This window comes from Anser brachyrhynchus (genome assembly GCF_964034855.1).
Source record: "Anser brachyrhynchus genome assembly, chromosome: 17".
In the NCBI taxonomy this organism is placed as follows: Eukaryota; Metazoa; Chordata; class Aves; order Anseriformes; family Anatidae; genus Anser; species Anser brachyrhynchus.
The window spans coordinates 9,678,504-9,697,156 of NC_137710.1; the positions used below are offsets into that span (position 1 = coordinate 9,678,504).

General features: G+C 39.8%; 1 protein-coding gene across 2 annotated transcripts in view; it reads left to right on the forward strand.

Moving 5' to 3' along the window:
* Window positions 1-13,803, forward strand: part of CLTCL1 (clathrin heavy chain like 1) — a 38,157-nt gene extending 24,354 nt beyond the window's left edge. The window contains exons 18-33 of one of the 2 annotated variants that reach the window (XM_080559847.1): window positions 1,054-1,176; window positions 1,603-1,748; window positions 2,145-2,328; window positions 2,911-3,103; window positions 3,587-3,744; window positions 3,837-4,001; window positions 4,406-4,513; window positions 4,886-5,053; window positions 5,135-5,284; window positions 6,108-6,239; window positions 6,613-6,723; window positions 7,290-7,460; window positions 8,265-8,486; window positions 9,200-9,220; window positions 11,373-11,448; window positions 12,473-13,803. In XM_080559847.1, the coding sequence (XP_080415973.1) occupies window positions 1,054-1,176; window positions 1,603-1,748; window positions 2,145-2,328; window positions 2,911-3,103; window positions 3,587-3,744; window positions 3,837-4,001; window positions 4,406-4,513; window positions 4,886-5,053; window positions 5,135-5,284; window positions 6,108-6,239; window positions 6,613-6,723; window positions 7,290-7,460; window positions 8,265-8,486; window positions 9,200-9,220; window positions 11,373-11,448; window positions 12,473-12,588 (2,244 nt within the window). In that variant the 3' untranslated portion in view covers window positions 12,589-13,803. The remainder of the gene's footprint in view (window positions 1-1,053; window positions 1,177-1,602; window positions 1,749-2,144; window positions 2,329-2,910; window positions 3,104-3,586; window positions 3,745-3,836; window positions 4,002-4,405; window positions 4,514-4,885; window positions 5,054-5,134; window positions 5,285-6,107; window positions 6,240-6,612; window positions 6,724-7,289; window positions 7,461-8,264; window positions 8,487-9,199; window positions 9,221-11,372; window positions 11,449-12,472) is intronic. The other variant, XM_080559848.1, reaches the window with a different exon arrangement.
* Window positions 13,804-18,653: the final 4,850 nt, after the last annotated feature.

Genomic DNA, 18,653 nt, shown 5'->3' on the forward strand with positions numbered 1-18,653 from the left:
AATCTAGACTTGCCACTAAAAGTGGATGACTTTTCAGCCTGAAGCAACTATTTTTGAAGCAATACCTCCTTTGTAGCTGTAAAGATAAAACAAGTAGCTGGCTGTATTCAGCTTGTTTCTTGCTTCAGAATATGAAAGTGGCTCTGAATTGTTTCCATAGGAGACTTTGTTAGGATAGACTTTAACTTTCTAGTTAATCATAAAAACCTGTCAGTACCAGTTTCTTCCTTGAGCTGATATTCTGAATGGGTGCTTCAGGTCATGAATGAAAGCTCTTCCTCCTGTGAGAACTATTCTTGAGGCATTGCTCCTTCCTGGGAAAGGGCTCAACTCCTGAAACCAGGCAACTAATAGATGTATAATGTAAAGGAAAATTGTGCAACTACTAATTTGCTTACAGTGAAGTACTTGAGATTTCAAGAGCTAATTCTGATACTAACAGAACATGACATGTTGGTAGAAGACCAAATAGGCCTTTAGGTTTCTACTTTTCCAGTTGGACATTTAAATTAGTGGCACTAATAGGGTCATAACTCATAACAACTTGTTGCACTTCTATAGGAAATCCCATATTTATTCTGTACCCTTAACATTTTAACGGGAAACCAAGCCACCTGCTTCTCTGAACATTTCTAGTGTAAAGTTAATGACACCAAATAGGTAACCTATTTCTGGCTTTGAACACCAACACCATTCCTCAATTCACTACTTAACACCGCCCAAGCAAGTGGCTCCCTTTCTTAGGTTTAAAATTTAAGTTCTTCAGGCTTCTGCAGGTCTTCACTTCAAACAGAAGCAAATAGTTACTGTGAAGCCACTGTCACAGTATTTGTGTGTCGGGCAAAACCAAGAGAAGCTATAGGAATTCTGCTGGAGACCTTCTCCATGAGCCTTCCAGATCAGAGGTTGGGTAAGAACTTTGTCTGTGGCATTAGCATTGGTCAGCAATTAGTTCTAGTCAGTTTTTTAGACTGTCTGACTCATAGCTAGTTAAACCTGTCTTGTGGTACTAACTCTTGATGTTAATTCCAATTTTTGCAACTTCTCCTTCAGGTCTGCAATGAGAACTCACTGTTTAAGAGTGAGGCTCGCTATCTAGTTCGCAGGAAGGACCCTGAACTCTGGGCAAATGTTTTAGAAGAAAACAACCCATTCAGGCGGCAGCTTATTGACCAGGTACAGCACAAAGGCTAAACTTCGTCACTATAAGGAGAACTCAGAACCTTTGTGGTACACTGAAGTAGCTGTCTTCCCCACAAGGTTCTCTGAGGCCTCATCTCAGTTGTACAAAAGTTTGTAAGAGTTTGAGTGGCAAGTATTAGCTCAGAGCTTCACGGTCGGAAAACTTAATTATCAGTAAGATGATATTGTTCTGTCCTATGGAGTGACCCACAGGACAGAACGGGTCTCTAGTGAATTTGCTCCCTGTGCAGTCCCAAGGTGTGACTTTTAATATGTATGTCTAGTACAGAAGTAGTTCTTTCTTGCTGGGTATGACAATACTTTCAAAGTTCTGAAGCCTTAATTTGTAGCTCACTGTAATGGGTTGGTAAATATCTTATTTGGGAAAAATGCTTAATATTCTCCTACGTTCAAATCCAGGTTGTCCAAACAGCTTTATCAGAGACGCAGGATCCAGAGGAGGTTTCTGTCACTGTGAAAGCTTTCATGACTGCAGACCTGCCTAATGAATTAATTGAGTTATTGGAAAAAATTGTCTTGGATAATTCTGTATTCAGTGAACACAGGTAAGGAGAGAGCTTTGTTCACAAATTTAGCCTATTCAGTGCGTCTCTTTAGGTTGTGAAGTGACCCAAATTATTTGTGGGCTTCTTGGTTCCAAGACCTAAGCGCTTCTAAATGTGAATAGGCAGGCCAAAAAGGAGAACTTAAGGTTCTTTGTGATTTAAATACAGAGCTAGTTCATGCTATTCAATTTGCAGTGATGCGTTGAAAGAAAACAACACCGCCACTGGTAAGCAATTTCATTTGGAAGGCAGATATCAATATTCCTCAATCTGGGAATGAAAGGTTGTTGCTATCAACAGCAAGCAGGTGTATGCAGCTGTTGTTGCATGTACAATATGTGTCACTTAAAAAGTGCCCAACACCTGCTTATAACCTGTGCCTTTTGTTAACCAAAGGAACCTCCAGAATCTGCTGATCCTGACTGCCATCAAGGCTGACCGCACTCGTGTGATGGAGTACATTAATCGACTGGATAACTATGATGCCCCAGATATTGCAAACATTGCCATCAGTAATGAACTATATGAAGAAGCCTTTGCTATATTCAGAAAATTTGATGTTAATACTTCAGCAATCCAGGTGAGGTGTGGTTCCTACATGAACATATAGAATGCTAGTAATAGAGAGAATGGAAAAAAGTATAATGTTAAATTGATTCTCCTGGAATGATTGTAACTTAAATCATTGAGACTTAACAGTATGGTTCCTAAATTATATCAGTTTGTAGCAAAAAGTGGGAATACGTGCAAAGAATAACAAAACGGATTCAAAGTGATGAGTTCAGATGCAGATCTGTTCAAAGTAATAAAAAGATTTTAGAGTGTTGTGCTACACGCTTGTGTGCATGCTGCGTTTCACTGTGAATGACTGCCTTGGAGACTTACATCTGAAAGGGGCAGGAGAATCAAATGCTACTAGGCGTTTTCTTCAGGCCAGAATACTGACTTCTTCAGGGTAGAAGAACTCCTGTTGCTATCATTTATCTATTCTTGCTGCTCTACTTCACTGGACAGAAAGGGCTTTTCTAAAAGCAGTTAGCTTTGTATCGCTTACTTAGAACAACCTATGTGTTTGAAGGAAGAGTTTTTTGTGGAAAGGAAGATGTTACAAGGCTTTGATTTTTATTTTATTTTTTCATCTTGCAATTTCAATTTCAAACAGGTGCTGATTGAACACATTGGCAATTTAGACCGTGCTTATGAATTTGCAGAGAGATGTAATGAACCAGCAGTATGGAGCCAACTAGCCAGAGCACAGCTGCAGAAGGACTTGGTGAAAGAAGCCATTGACTCCTACATAAAGGCAGATGATCCGTCTGCCTACATGGAAGTTGTTCAAGCAGCTAATAGAAATGGTAAGCCAAATTATCTTCAAACTTAAGATTGCTTGGGTAAGAGTTGGGTTATTTCATTTACCTTGAGCAGCAAGGATTCTTGAGATGTGCAAATTCTGTTTCAGAGTAAATTGGACCAGCTAGTCTATGGAGTGGATGAGTCACTTTAGTGAGATTCCTGTCAACAAATTTGTCTGTTTTGCTACAACGATAGACCTCCCTGTGAAGATAATTTGGACCGTTATGGTCTAAATACAACTGAGTATAGTGTATTGATTTTAGCTGTACGTGGCAGAATTGCTTGCCAATTGAATTCTAGGATAGTTGCAAGAAGTTCAACGTTATATGAAGGTGACTCAATGTTTAGCAGAGAATACCTTAACTCAGATGCAGATGGCTTAGTATCATTGAGCATACTGGTGAAAACTGTGTTCCTGATGTGAGCAAGGAGAGCAAGACAGAATAACTAAATAGAGGATCTGAAATATCTTTTCTCTCTTCAAGATAACTGGGAGGACCTAGTCAAGTTCTTACAGATGGCCAGGAAGAAGGCTAGAGAGTCTTATGTGGAGACGGAACTTATTTTTGCCTTGGCAAAAACTAATCGTCTCTCAGAACTGGAGGAGTTTATTAGTGGCCCTAATAATGCCCATATACAGCAGGTATGTCTTGATCACAGTTCCTATGTCTGACTTGCTGCTTAGCTGACTTGATTCTTGCTGTTACCCTTGTTTACCTTGGACTCCTAATCCAGGTTGGTGATCGCTGTTACGAAGAAGGGATGTATGAAGCAGCAAAACTACTCTATAACAACGTGTCTAATTTTGCTCGCCTGGCATCTACCTTGGTACACCTTGGAGAGTATCAGGCAGCAGTGGACAGTGGCCGCAAAGCCAACAGCACAAGGACTTGGAAGGAGGTAACCAAAACTTGCGTTTTTTAATAATCTGCAGAACACACACTGTTGTTGCTTCTGAGCATGTTGCTTTTGAGCATAATTGGACTCCTTTGCTCTGTCAGTAATGTGGGAATTAAAGAATAGTTGATGCATAACCATCTGTGATGATATTTGATAGTGACTTGCTGTTTCTGGCTACAGAGCACATCTGTATCTTCATAAGCTGTCATCTTGCCTGAGATAATAAAGGTTAGTTTCAGAACAGTGTAAAATGAATGGCAGTATTACAGTAATACCTATTAGGAACTGTAGTAAGCCCTGAATTTGTTAAAGCTTTGCTAATCAACTTTGTCCTTTAATATAAAGAGTCTAAATAAGCATTGCAGTATTCTCCTGTGAACTGACTCTGCTATCTCTCGTTACAGGTATGTTTTGCCTGTGTGGATGGAAAAGAATTCCGCTTGGCACAGATATGTGGCTTACACATAGTCATTCATGCTGATGAACTTGAAGAGCTGATTAGTTACTATCAGGTTAGATCACTGTTAATGTCCTAGAAAATCTATACAGAGTACTTGTATCTGCTAATAAAGTGGTCCCAGCTAAAACCTGACACCCTGTGGGACTAATGTTTAATGACTGCAGAAGTAAATTGAATTTATTCTTCCTCTATTTCCTAATAGTTTCATGCAAACCTTTTATAGTAAATGGAAGGGTGATAGCTTTCACTGTCCCTTCTTTTACAATTCTGTTGCCTTATTCAAATAGAGTCTTATAAAACTAAGCACTCTAATTTGGAGAGAAAAGTTTGTTGAATTTAAGTAAATAAGCTTTTTATTTTTAGCAAGTTTTAAGTGCTAGTTGGTTATGAATTTGCAATTAATCCTTATTTTCCTAATATCCAGGATCGTGGCTACTTTGAAGAACTGATTGCTCTTTTGGAAGCTGCTTTGGGTCTAGAGCGTGCTCACATGGGGATGTTTACTGAACTTGCCATCTTATACTCTAAATTCAAGCCTCAGAAAATGAGGGAACATTTGGAGCTCTTTTGGTCTCGAGTTAATATTCCAAAGGTATGCAGTAAAGTAACTACACTGCAAGTGAAGTAGGGAAGCTGTTAATGAATCAAACTGACTGTCATCTTATTTTATCAGGTGCTCAGAGCTGCAGAACAGGCTCATCTCTGGGCAGAACTTGTATTCCTTTATGACAAATACGAGGAGTATGACAATGCAATAATTACCATGATGAATCATCCCACCGATGCCTGGAAAGAAGGGCAGTTTAAAGACATAATTGCCAAGGCAAGTTGATAGTTAACTGAATCAAAGTGCTGAAAGATTCTTTCAAAACTAAGGCAAAAATGCAGAACAAAATCCCCACTTAAGTTTGCTTAAGCTACTATTACCCAGTTTTCATGCTGTATTTAAAACAAATCATCCAAATAGTTTAGCACAAGAATTAATCTAAGCTTGTACCCTTTGTTTGCTGTTGTGCAGCATGTTCTGATGAGTGGCAGCCTATAGCACAGAATGTTTTCAGGGACTGCTCAGGATTGTAGGTCACAAGCAAGGGCACAACCTCCTCAATATCTTTGACCTGACTGTTGCCTCAGTCTGAGGTTGTAACATTTCTTGAAAGATCCTGGCAGTTTCCAGCTATTTCAGTGAGAGAAATGGGCTGGGCAGTCCTATGAATGCAGTGGAGAATAGGGGATTAATGAATAGTTTAGATAAGATTTCAGGCTGTGAACCCATTCTTACTGGTCTTACAGGTTTCAAGGCAACAGCTTAAGAGTGGTTAAGTTTACAGCCTTTAGGAGTTAAACACGTGATCACATTAAGTCTAGTGGGCTGCCAGTGCTGGGATCTCTTAACCGTGGATGGGTTAGAATTGGTTTGGACTGTTCCTGCTAGGTTGTAACTTCACCATCTGGAAGCAGATGACACTAGAAGCAGTCATGAGATTCAACAAGAATTATGCATGCAAGTGTAATGCTACTGTCCGGTAGAAGAAAATTTAAGCTTTTATATGAGTCAGATAAACTTTCTGCTGAGTTAAATGATCCAAATTAAGCACCTTAGATTTACTTGCATGTGAAGTACTTACTAGTGTGTAACCATGCAGGTGGCCAACGTGGAGCTGTATTACAAAGCCTTGCAATTCTACTTGGACTACAAACCTCTGCTGATCAATGATCTTCTGCTTGTATTATCTCCACGACTGGATCATACGAGGACAGTCAATTTTTTCTCAAAGGTGAGTTTGGGAGATAGTGGATGAACAGAAAACCCCCATGCAAGTAAAGACATTCTAGTCTCTGTCTGAGAAGGGGAAAAAAAGGGCTGGTGTCTGTCAGGTGGCTTTCCCTCAAGTATGAGGGACTGAGGAGCAGTCCAGTCCTGTATTAATATGGGAAGCACTAGAAGAGTTAGCATAACTGTCCTAGTAGGCTGTTTCATTTTACTTCCAGCAACAACACAATATGACTTGTCTGTAGTTCTGATAGCAAGCATACACAGTCCTGACAGTAAGCATAAACTCTTGCTATAACAAATGGGAACTTATTTCAGGAGTATCAAGTGTCAGAACTAGTATAGTTAATCTTGTATTGAAAATATCTTAATTCCAGGTTAATCAGCTACTTCTAGTAAAGCCTTACCTGCGTTCAGTCCAGAACCACAACAACAAAGGAGTTAATGAAGCTCTAAACAACCTTTTAACAGAGGAGGAAGACTATCAGGTGAGCCCCACAAAAGAGACCAGTAGGCCTGATCAAAAAAAGTAAAATAGTCATGGTTTAGTTGTTTCCCAGCTGACAAGGTGTAATTCCCTTGAGCAAAGGGGAACTTCTGCAGTGTAACAGTAGTGGGGATAGAATCAGACCCTTTGGGCCATGGGGTGCTTTGGTCACAATCTGATAACCTGCAAACAAAGCAGATACTGCAGTTAACTTCTCTCAGAACAAGACTTCATAAAGGTCAGCATTGGGTATGTACTTTAGTAGGCAAAACTTCTGTAAACAAATTTTCTTCTGGCCCTGTTGACTGATATTTGTAGGACAAGCTTTTCTATTCTATTTAGTCTGCAAAGTGAAGTTCATACAACCAAGTTAAAATCTTGCTATATTAAAAACAGTCCTTGAAAGAAAGGCCTGAAATATGCAGGGCAAAGAAGCTGTAGCCAGCCATAGCATTAACATCTGTCTGGAGTAACCTAAGCACTTGTGAGGCATCCTTGGATGCTTCTCTCCTGTATCTCTCACCTACCATCATCTGGAAGCATGGGTAACAATTCTCTCTCAAACAGGGTTTGAGAGCTTCCATTGATGCCTATGACAACTTTGATAACATAACATTGGCTCAGCGTCTGGAAAAGCATGAACTAATTGAATTTAGGCGTATTGCAGCATACTTGTATAAGGGCAACAACCGCTGGAAACAGAGCGTGGAGCTATGCAAGAAAGACCGTCTGTATAAGGTGAGTTAACACAGCTTTTCTCCCTGACTGTCAAAAAGAAGAGTCTGATATCTGAAGCATAGGCTCCTGGAAACTGAATGCATTCTTTTAGCTTCAAATCTGGGGTTCCAATGAATCTTAACCCTTCCCTTGAAGTTTAAGGAAAGAATATTAGAGCAGAATAGCTTGCAATTTCAAATGTAGACCTTAAGTCTAATTTGATAATGCTGTCCTGTACTCAGAGATCTCTCTATGCCCATCAAAGGCATCTGGACAGTTTTCTCTGTCAGTGCAGAACATTCTATGTAGACCTAAAGACTTTGTCCATATAGGGTAGAGATGAAACATGAGTAGAGTGGTATAGCACTTAAGCCTGTAGTGATTTCACATGAGCCAGTTCTTGAGTGCTCTGTAGCAAAGCTGACAAATAGTCTTCAGTCTTGCCAGATACCAAGCAGTTGATGCAGTAGTTTCTTCCGCTGTAGATAATCCTTAATGTCTAATTGTGAGATAGGTGGGATACCAGAAATTTTATCTTTGCTGCTACAAAACTAAGCAAAATCTCATTGGGCCACTTCAAGTACTTAACTGAATGTGCAACAGGCTTTCCTTAAAATGAGCACCTGGGCTGCCTGGGAATAAGAGGACTTAAATGAGTGTATATACTGTAACTTAGATCCTGTACAACATGTGTGGTGATGTGAAAGACTAACTTCTTGGTATGCAAAATACATGGCCCGTCTAGCTAGCAGTTTCGTATACATAAGGTGTAAAACAACAAACTGACAGACAAGGATCAAGCTTAACTGTTGTCCTTTTCTGTAGGATGCTATGCAGTATGCTGCAGAGTCCAAAGATGCAGAACTAGCTGAGAAGCTGCTTCAATGGTTCCTGGAAGAAGGCAAGCAGGAGTGTTTTGCAGCCTGCCTTTTCACGTGTTATGACTTGTTGCACCCAGATGTAGTCCTTGAGTTGGCATGGAGGCATAACATCATGGACTTTGCAATGCCTTATTTCATCCAAGTGATGAGAGAGTACCTTACCAAAGTGAGTATTGCATAGGCTAAGAAGTTGAGTCTTTTAGTCTGCTGGGCAATTAGTGTTATGCAAACCAGGTAAAGCTCTTTGCATGTATTTAGAGTATTATTATTCCTCACACTAAGTCCTCTGGGAATTTCTCTGGGTTTAGTCACTTCACGCTAGATAGCTAAATTTCTAAATAGAAAGCATAGGACTTGAAAGAGGTGTAGTTAACTTTTGTTTTTAACAATGGGTGTGAGGAACTGTATGCTTTTTAGATCAGCTGCATAGTTCATGAAGTTGAGGACTTGCTGAAGAGAACCTGCATCATTTTTTACTCGGTATAACTGTGAAAGTACTCTGTATGTTTTCTTGTTAGTTATTCAAAAGCTGTACTCTCTGTAACAGTACACACTGTTCCTACATCAACCGTATGAGTAGATTGCTGAAAATAAGGTGTTTATGGAAGACAGAACTTCAGATGCATAGTCTGGCTGTAAAATACTGATACCAGTAGCTAGTCTTGAACTGAGAAGGGAGAGATTCTGATCATGTGTGGTCCTGAAATGCTTGTCTCAAACAGCCCCAGGATATTAAACTAAGATTCTTCCTTAAAAGACTCTAGTGTTGTGTAGGACATCACAGTGGAGAATTCTGTTGAAATCAGTAATTTAGAAATGACTGCTTCAGGTTGTCTCTAATCAGTCATGTTAAGTATTCCCCTCTGAATTTTCTTGCAGGTTGATGGGCTGTTCTATAAGGTGACACTCTGATTTCAAACTTTTTTGTGTTCATTTGTGTCCCTCAATACCCTAGGATTCTTTTACAGGAATCTAGCTGTAGCTTCTGCCAGAAAAACAGTGTAATTTAGCTCTAACTCATTTTCTGTTCACTTTCTAATGCTAAAAGGATAACTATTCACAAGCAACTTGAAAATCCAACCAGACTCTGCTCTTTTTCATGAGAAATGGAAGCAAGTAATTGAGGACTTGACTGTTTGGGCTCCTAATTACTATATTACAGAAAACTTGTGGCAGGTATCTTTTACAAATACCTGTAAGTCTTGCCCGTTAGTATAATGAAAGTACTTGCACTGATCTTAAACTCTTCCTCCTCAAATTCTACTGAGGTGAAACTTGCCACACAAGTTCACTTGTACTCTTCCATGCGAAATGTACCTTCAAGATCATGGTTTTTAAATTGCTGGTTGGATTTACAAGTACTTTACTCTTACTAAATACCAGATAACTTGCCAGAAGGAAAATCTGCATGATAAAAATGGTTTACAGTGGAACTAATTTAGTCTGAATTAACTACAAACATGAAATTAGAGAATGGGTTTTATAAATGTTGTAGTATGTCTAAAATCCTGTCACGTAACTAACTTCAGAGATACAAAAGAATAGACTGGTTTATTACCAGAGTGTGTAAGTCTTCCAGAACTTATCTTTCTCTTATGCATTAAACCAAAGGTGTGAAAGCATAGAATAGCCTATGTCTCAGAAGGGGCTGGGTACAAAAAGTATGGTAACATTCATTTGGAAACCTTTCGAACAACTTCACTTCTAGGCATCAAATTGGAAAGAAGTTTAGCCTTTGCTGGAGTTGCTGGTTTTGTCCCTTCTTCAGGGTATCTGCTCTCAGCATGCTTGCTATTTCTCCAACAGAGGGAGTAACTGCACTTCTGTTCCCAATTCCTTAGTCCTTTAGGGGCAGTAAAGAGTAAAGTCTAATCCAGGAGAGAGTGGGAATCCCAGGCCATAAGTACAGCAATGCAACTAGTTTGAAAGCAGTAGCTTTCAATTGCTTTGACCCACAGTAATAGGGACAATATTTGTAACACCAATATTCAGTGTTATCCTGAAAAGCTGTTAGGTTGACAGCTCTGAGGGAATGAGTTAAGACATACTGACACTCAAGTTATTAATTTGAGCATCAAACTTAAAAATAAACATCAGGAAACTGTTAAGCAATAGATCCAGATAACCTTTTTAAAGTATAATAGAGACCCCTTTTGCAGCACTCATCAAATTGGATATGATCGTTTTAGTGGGAAAGGAGGCTGAGGAGCAGCTGAAATACAGCATTGGGCTAAAAGAAGGTTTTCCCGGGATGTTAGTACTATCTGTATCTGGATATGAAGCTGTGTGATTTTATGCCTTTGCAGCCTTCAGTCTCAATGGTTCGCTTATGGAAGATGTAACTTAAAACCTGAAAGAAGGAAGGTACTGTTGCCTTCTCTGCCCTCCTCTCTCACCCTCCCACCCCCAATTTAAAGCTGTGTTCAGAGCTTCTGCACTACTATAGCACTCTGACAAGTGAGTTTAGCATGAACAGAGCTTTATTTCACACAACACTGGGTTCTATATAAAGCTGATACAACTAGACCACTTCCTATGATGGTTCTAGAATTTCCTCTAAAAGGAGTCTATGTGGATATTAATACAGTTAAACCAGTACTCTATAACCAGAGTTAGGCTGTAGTTGTAGATAAGATTAAACTTCATGGTCTGGAATATTTGCAAATATCTAGGTGCCCTTAATGAAGGGGAGAGGGCTTGCAGGTTAGTAGACATCTAGGTAAGGCTCATTTGAGATGATCCTTGGAACTACAGTGAGCTGACTTGTTTTCTTTGTCATAGAGTTAACAGTAATTAGAGCAGGGCTCCCAAAAATGCTGTGCTTGAAGGTAATAGTGGTCTTTCTCAGCTACATTTGACAGCTATTGCAATAAAACTAAAGCAATTGGGAAGTCAGGTTTACAGACTTTGTCTGCGTGTTCCCAGCCATAGTCTCCAAAATGGACTACAGTAAGGAACCCTTGATAGCTAAGGTACCAGGCATTGAAAGCCTCATGTGATAGTGCAATTCCTGGGCAAGGCCTTCATACATCTCCTGTTCACTTCAATGTAGGTGGATAAACTTGATGCTTCTGAAAGCCTAAGAAAAGAAGAGGAACAAGTAACTGAACCCACTCCAATAGTATTTGGTAGGTGAAAGACTTGGTTTTAATTGATTACCTATTGCCACTGTGGTCTCTCTTTATGGAGGTTACTTGAATGACTGTCTCCAAAGTAAGCTGGTTTCCAGTAGCTAGTAAAATGGTCGTCTCTGCTAGATGGACTGCACAAGTTGTTGAAGTGACATCTCACTCTTACAGTACTTCTACTCTTCAGCTAAAGTATTACTCCTCTTACATGGCTCAGAACCCTAGCTTAGGAATAGCCTTTTAGTACGGTAACAGGAGAGGGGATACCAAGGTGTGCACAACACCAGAAATAACTTAAAGAGCATGCTAATTCCTCCTGTTGTTCCTTTCTAAGAGGAATGTGTCTGCTTTCTGCTCTTCCAAGTAGAAAGGCAGACTGGCTTTCTAGTTCATCCATTTTAAGACAAATGCAGCCAAAAAACCATGGCTGTCCAAGCGTGCTGCTATTTTAGAAGCCCCTATGAAGAGGCATTCTGCTAACAAGCACCTAGAAGTGGCTGGTAAGGGAAGGATGTGACTGGTTCACTGTCTAATGTAAATGTTAACTTAAATTTAATATATGCATGAGGCATGTGTGCTCCTAGTGATGAAAACATATCTTCTATCAAGGTACATTCAGGCCTTTTGCAGCACTTTCCAGACTGAGACCTAACAGACCTAACTAATTGCTTGAATTGTTTTACTTTTGAGATCTGACCATGCATGGTGTTTAAATAGAATCAGTTTGGCTTTCAGTGTGGTCTTTTCAAAACAAGCCACGTTTATCTTGCCGTCAAGAACAGTTGATACTCCTCTTCCCATCTGAGTCTTGCCTTGCTTTCTTAGTTTTCTGGTAGTGAGAGCAGATGGCCTAAGTGCCCACTCTGTGTGGTGCATGTTGAGTAATAGTGTAACTTGCTAGTGTGTGCTTGCACAGTGGCTGATTTTTAGCTAAAAGCCTAATAATTCTGTCCCATAGTACAGCTAGCATTAGGGAACCTTGGGTACTTAAACTAACTTTTTTTTTTTTCTCATGCTTTTCCAGGCCAGCAGTTGATGTTAACAGCAGGCCCCAGTGCAGTACCTCCCCAGGCAAACTTCCCATACGGATACTCAGCACCAGGATTCACCCAGCCACCTGTTTATGGTTTCAATATGTAACTAGCTCTCTGACAGACCTTTGCTGTCTCTGTTCTCTTCCTTCCCGTCCCTTTTTAACTTCTCCAAGAAGTGTACAATGGTCCTAAAGGCACAGATGACCTTCTGTTGGCTGAACACACTTGCTGCCCTGCTCAGTGAGGAGACTTCAACGGGATGCCTGTTACTGTTATTTATTGATTATTGTCCGGTTACATTTCAACCTCTGAAAGGCAGCTTTTGTTAATGACATTGTGAGACTCTTGTCTGAAGTTAAGGCACTATTTCACTAACTCATATAGCAATAACTGCTTGAGGCCAGGGGGAAGAGCATATTTTTTTCTTTTGCAAAGCCCATTGAAGGCAGCTGGGAAATTGCCTGGCACCAAGTTGTTAAAGCTTTAGCTGAAGCTACTGAAGTAGCAGGGTTCTTAACAATTCAGTGAAGCATCTCCTTAATAATGAATTGTTGAAAGCTTATGTACATCTGACTACCCCATTTTGTTTGCAGTCTTACGTGCAAAAGAATTTGGGCTTTCTGATATTTGTGCTCTGAATGTTTAGAGGAATATTGGGAAAGCTTCCTTTTCTGGACAATAATGCTGTTGGGGTTCAATGCTGTTGGAGTCTGTTCTATATTTTCTGGAGTAGATCTGAGACTTAAAGAAAATAAATCTTCTCATGCCAGAGAGCAAACATTTCCCAGATCCTTTTTGTTTATCAAGAGGAGAGCATGTTACTTGTTGACGTTAAATGGTACTAAAGGAAACCTCAGCTATGTGTGGCAAGTGAACATGGGAGTGTGCATGGCCTGCCGAAGTACTAAAGATGCAAGAGCACAGCGTCAGGGCTGGGGAGGGGTGCATACTGCTAAAATAATGAGGCGGTAGGGAGGGCCATAATCCTGACTTTTTTATTTGCACCTTTAATTGATTCTGGCATTGGCTTCTTGCCACACCATGTTCTGACCCTGTCTGGTGGGCAGAGTCAACACCATCTGAATTAACAAGATGCAGTGACTCAGTTCTGCTGTGCTGCAGTAGTATCAATGGTGTGTCTACCACCCACCTCTTTCTTTGAGAATGCCAACAGGGATGTATTATTACTTTGTGCCACTCTTCAAATACATGTATCATTAACGTTTTATGTACTTAGATAACAATGTATAATTTATGGTTATGAATCTTGTGCTAATCTTGAATATTATAAAAGTCCAACTATAAATGTAAAACTGCAGTATCCACTGTGTGGTTCTAGTCTTCCTGTCTTGGGGGTGGGGACTGGTTAGTAGTAATGCACTACCACTTAAAGCATCAGCTTTCTTAATTTGTGACAGCTAAGGATGCCAGACAGGAAATGGGAAAATTGTGCCAAAGCACATACCGTAGAGGGCTTAGCAAGTAACGTAAAAGGGAGTTGCAGTCTCTTCAATGAACACAGCACACGTTGTCATGTGCAGGGGTCATGCTGCAGCAGGTGGTCACATGCTTACGTGACTTCATTCACAGGACTGGAAAAGTGTAAGCTCAGTCCTGTGCTGGGGGAGATGCTGCAGATAGTCTTCTAAGTCTGCTCCACTGAAATATATTAATACAGCAACAGTATTGGTAAGCTACACCTTTCATAACGAATTCTGCTTGAATGGGGCAAAACATCTTTATGTGTCAACCAGTAGAGACTTAACAGTGCTGTGAAATCAGTAACAGTAGACTGTTTTAGCATGATTCTAACTAGTACGTTGTCTCCCTTGCTTGCTGTACTGTGTGATAGCAGTGGCAAAGAGATGTGCTATCTACTTTTCTAATAAAGCCCAGAGCGCTCCGAGTGCTGATGTAACACACTAACCTTGGTTTTGTACTGATCAGCACTCAATGGCTCAGCTTGAAATACTGAGCAGCTAACGAGTTCAAGCAAATCTGCACTCTGTCTAGACTTATTCCTAGCAGGAATTAGCCAGGTAGCATGCTATTTTCCAGGCAAATAATACTTCCATTTTGTAAGCAGTTTTTTGTGGGTCAACAGGAACTTGGGTGAGGCAGCTAGAACTGAAGACAAGCTCGACAATTAATATGACTGGGAGTTTCCTTCCCCTCAAATTGAGAATTTACTGTGACTTGATAGCAACAATTACAAGCTGATGGTGAAATACAGTAAACTGCTGGATTAAATAGTAAAACAGCTCATGACCTGTAGAGAATTGAGCTAGCCTGGGGATCTTAATTTGCTTCAGTCGAGAAATCTAATTACAGGAATGACTGAGTTCTCAAGGAAGGCAAGGCTGTCAGCTCTGATAAATAGTTCTGCTTTAGTTGGTCTCCTGGAATCTTAAGCTCTTGCTAAGTATAACGGCTTTTATAAATTCTGTGATCTTCTTACACTCTAAAATGCATCCAGAAGCATAGTCCCTGCTGTTACTGTGTGACTGTACCTAAACTGTGGAACAAATGCTTGCACACCAGATTATTTAACTGTTTCTTTAATGGTTAAGTTTTTCTCAGCAGGAAATAACCCCTCTTTTAGTGGGTTATGTGGAAGACTTAATACAGTTTATGAATTTGTAGTGTTAATCCAAGTTTTTGAAAAACTTGGATAAAATTGTTTGCACAAAACCTCCTTTGAAAACTAAGCTTCTCACTAATTCCCACTGCTTCAGTGAGACTAGGCTAGTGCTGTCATGCAGAATGGACTGTTCATGCAGAACTCACCGCAGAGAGCAGTATCTGGAGACTAACTTCTGGGCTGTGATACTGTCAAACAGTAACTTGCTTAAGAACCTACATAGCATGTCTTACATACTTGTGATTTTCCTGTAAGAAACCAAGTATGGATTTCCTTTTGTAATAGTTCTTGCTATTTGTCAGACTTTAGGGGGATTTTGCCCCATCTGTCAAACTCTGGGCAACTACAGGTCTGGCATCAGATTTGACAAGCACTGCTGTGCAGCCACTTGAATGTCTTGTGAGCTAGGTGGAAATGAACCTCTCAAAAAATGTTTGCAGGGACATGTGCTGATCTTGGCATAAAATTCTGGCCTGTGTTCAGCTGCTCATTCTGAGCTAGCACTTGAGCTCCTTACCACTATTGTTTGCTCCCTCACATCTTCAAATGTTATTGGTTTCTTTTGGTATAAACACCAAGTGAACGGGGAGGGAAGGAAGAATGTCTAAGCTGCTGTTGGAAGCAGAATTCTCGTGTAGCTGCTGCTGTCTGCTCTGTTGAGCCAGATGAGCCGACCCTGTAAGCTCAGTAGGAATGTGTTGCTGGGGTAAGTGCTGCTTCTTCTCTACATTAAGTTCTGGTGTTTTACCAGACTTCTATTCCTCACCCCTCTTTTAAGGGATATGCAATTAAATGGTAGCATAGCAGAAGAAAAAGCTCCTAAGTGGCTTTGTTGCTTTAAAAATAAAAATTATGAGTGGATAAAGCCTGTTCAAGTAGGTACCAGTTTGGGGGGTGATAGAAGAAATAGTGACTGTAAGGTCCAAAACTTAATTCTGATTTAATAGCTCCTTTTTTAAGCAACTGCAATGCTGAAAACTGGCACTTAGCATGACATGGATCCATTAGTAAGGTTGCATAAAATGAGAAAACTATTTTTTTCCCTAGCAAAACCAGCAACTGTTATTCAGAAGCATAAAAACCTTCTGTTTCTTCAACTATAAAACTGGGAAGTAAATTTTTTGTTGTCTGATGTCCACTGGCTTAGATGTGTGGATATTTTTTGTACTTGGGCACATATGGTAGATATATTCAGGCAAAGCTGATTCTTAAACTGCTGCATAGTTAGATAATGCTTGTATGTGTGACATTTTAATTGGCAGGCTAGAACCTGCCTGGCCACTGAGAAACTTTTAGTGTGATTAAAACAGCATGCCAGTGGATCAAATTTGCACTGAAAAAAAATGAGGCTATATAACTTGCAAATCTCAGAACAAGTAGCACTATATATACCGGGTTTCCATAATAAGCAGTTTGGAAAGCATGCATAAAACTTTGTGATAGGGCATATTAATTAACTGTAGAACTTATTCCCATATTTCTTGGTCCTTCGCGTTCTGTTGTAAGTGGTTTGGCTTGTCACTGTTTCCAACCTGAGTATGTTTTTTTGTTGTTGTTTTACAGCATACACCAAGAGTGCTTTGATCTCATTTGTTTCCACCAGGTCAAACTGGGACGTCTTGAATCTGTGATAAAATATAATGGAACCCAAAGCTGAAAAATGCTTAACGACACAAGAGTGCTTTGTAACACTGGTGTGTAATTACGTTGTGGTTTGCAGAGTGAATTAGTACTTGCTATAGCAACCTGCAGGTGTACCAGTCTAGCTTAATGGTCTTGGGGTCTTTTTATTCTGTTACATCTTCTACTTCAACAAGCATTCAGCTTTCAAAGAGTTTGTTGCTAGTATAGTTTTCTTGGTTTTCATTACTATGTATTTTCTGTGGGCATATTTCCAAAGGTAATGATAGGTCCTGACTCACATTTTACTAATAAAATACTGCAAAATTGTTAGCATGCATATATTTCAGTCTAGGTCTTTCAGTGTGGAGACTTTTAGGTCTTTCAGGAAGGTAGCAAAAAAGATAACTTTTCTTCTGAACTAAAATAGATACTATAATGTCACCAGCTTTTAAGTATTAAGTTCATATGAATTTGAAATACAGTCAGTGAAGGGTAAGTCTTGTCTTCCTCTTATGTGTCAGAATTTTAAAATTCTGAGTCAAAATTTGAGTTTATTCAGTCATGCATTCTGCATGGTTCAGTGAGTCAAGGAAAAATATCTTTTTTCTTCTCTCTGTCTGCTGTGGTTATAATTAAGACTTAAAAAAAAAAAAATGTCTAAAAAAATGTATTTCTCCTTTTCCTCCCCCCTAATGGTTATAAAAGGAAAGAATTGCCAAGTCATCTGGTACGTTCTTTTCCGCAGTAGTGAGGTCTACAATATTATGCAGAGCACAAGTTCCCAAAGTGCCGGTTATCCTGCCAGGAAGTTAGGAGATGTTTGGGTGGGAAGGGAAAATGGTCTCATCTACAGTAAACAGCAAACAGTGTTTGTCAACTAAAGTAGTTTTTCAGTAATATATCATGCTGAGAGGGAAGTGTGACCATAGTCTGGTAGCAGAATGAGAACCTGTAAATGCTTTGTGCACTGCATGGGTTTCACTCATCATCTGAGCTGAGTCAGGGCCACTCGAAATGTTAATGTCACAGGGATTTCTGTTGGGCTCTCTGGATAATCAGTCCTGTTGATCTCAGTAAATACTCTTGAGTATCAACAGGAGCTCTTTTTGGATGTGTACTCAAGTGGGAATCATGCAAGTTGTTTTGGAAGATCTTACAGTCATAGGTTCCCTCTGCATATACCTAAAAGCTGGTGAAACACTGACTCAGAAATGTCTGACATGATCGCTTCTCCTTGAAATCTGTTATGTGTAAGATCTGTTCCGCCTGAAAGAATTGTTTGCTCTGTCAGGAAACCTGAGAGGAGCTAAGGTTTCTTAGTGTACTGTAAGACCCCAAGCGATGTGGATAATAATTAATTAATAATGTGTGGAAAAACTTGTAGTAGTTTGAGTTGTAATAATTCTGATGATAGAGCTGTTTTTTCAGTGAGGTGAATAGATTTTCTGATTCAAGGACATTTAATATAAAGTTATTGGTCACTTATGGTCTCTAAAACCATGGTGTGCATGCAAGTTATGCCAGTGATAAATAAATAATTTGGGAGAGGGTGAGTGAGGGCAAGGGAGGAATAAGTTGGAGCTGATCAAGTGTGGTCATTGTTTACGTGCTTTTTAGAATCCAGGATGCTCTGTCTGCAATCAGTGTTTGTGTGTTCAAAAAAATTATGAATGTTGCTTTCATCTTCAGCAGTTATTTTCAATTCTGATTGTTGGGTCCTGAAAGGACGGCTGTGAGGTGTATGAACTACGATAGCACCCATCTATGTATTTAACAGTTCTCATATCTGTTTCTATGGCAGCAGAAACAAGTGCCAGACACCAGCAGTAGAAATGGGTTCAGATTGCCAGGTGGTTGTTTCCGTGAAAATTCCTGGATTGAGAGCAGTAAAACAAAGGACTCAATAC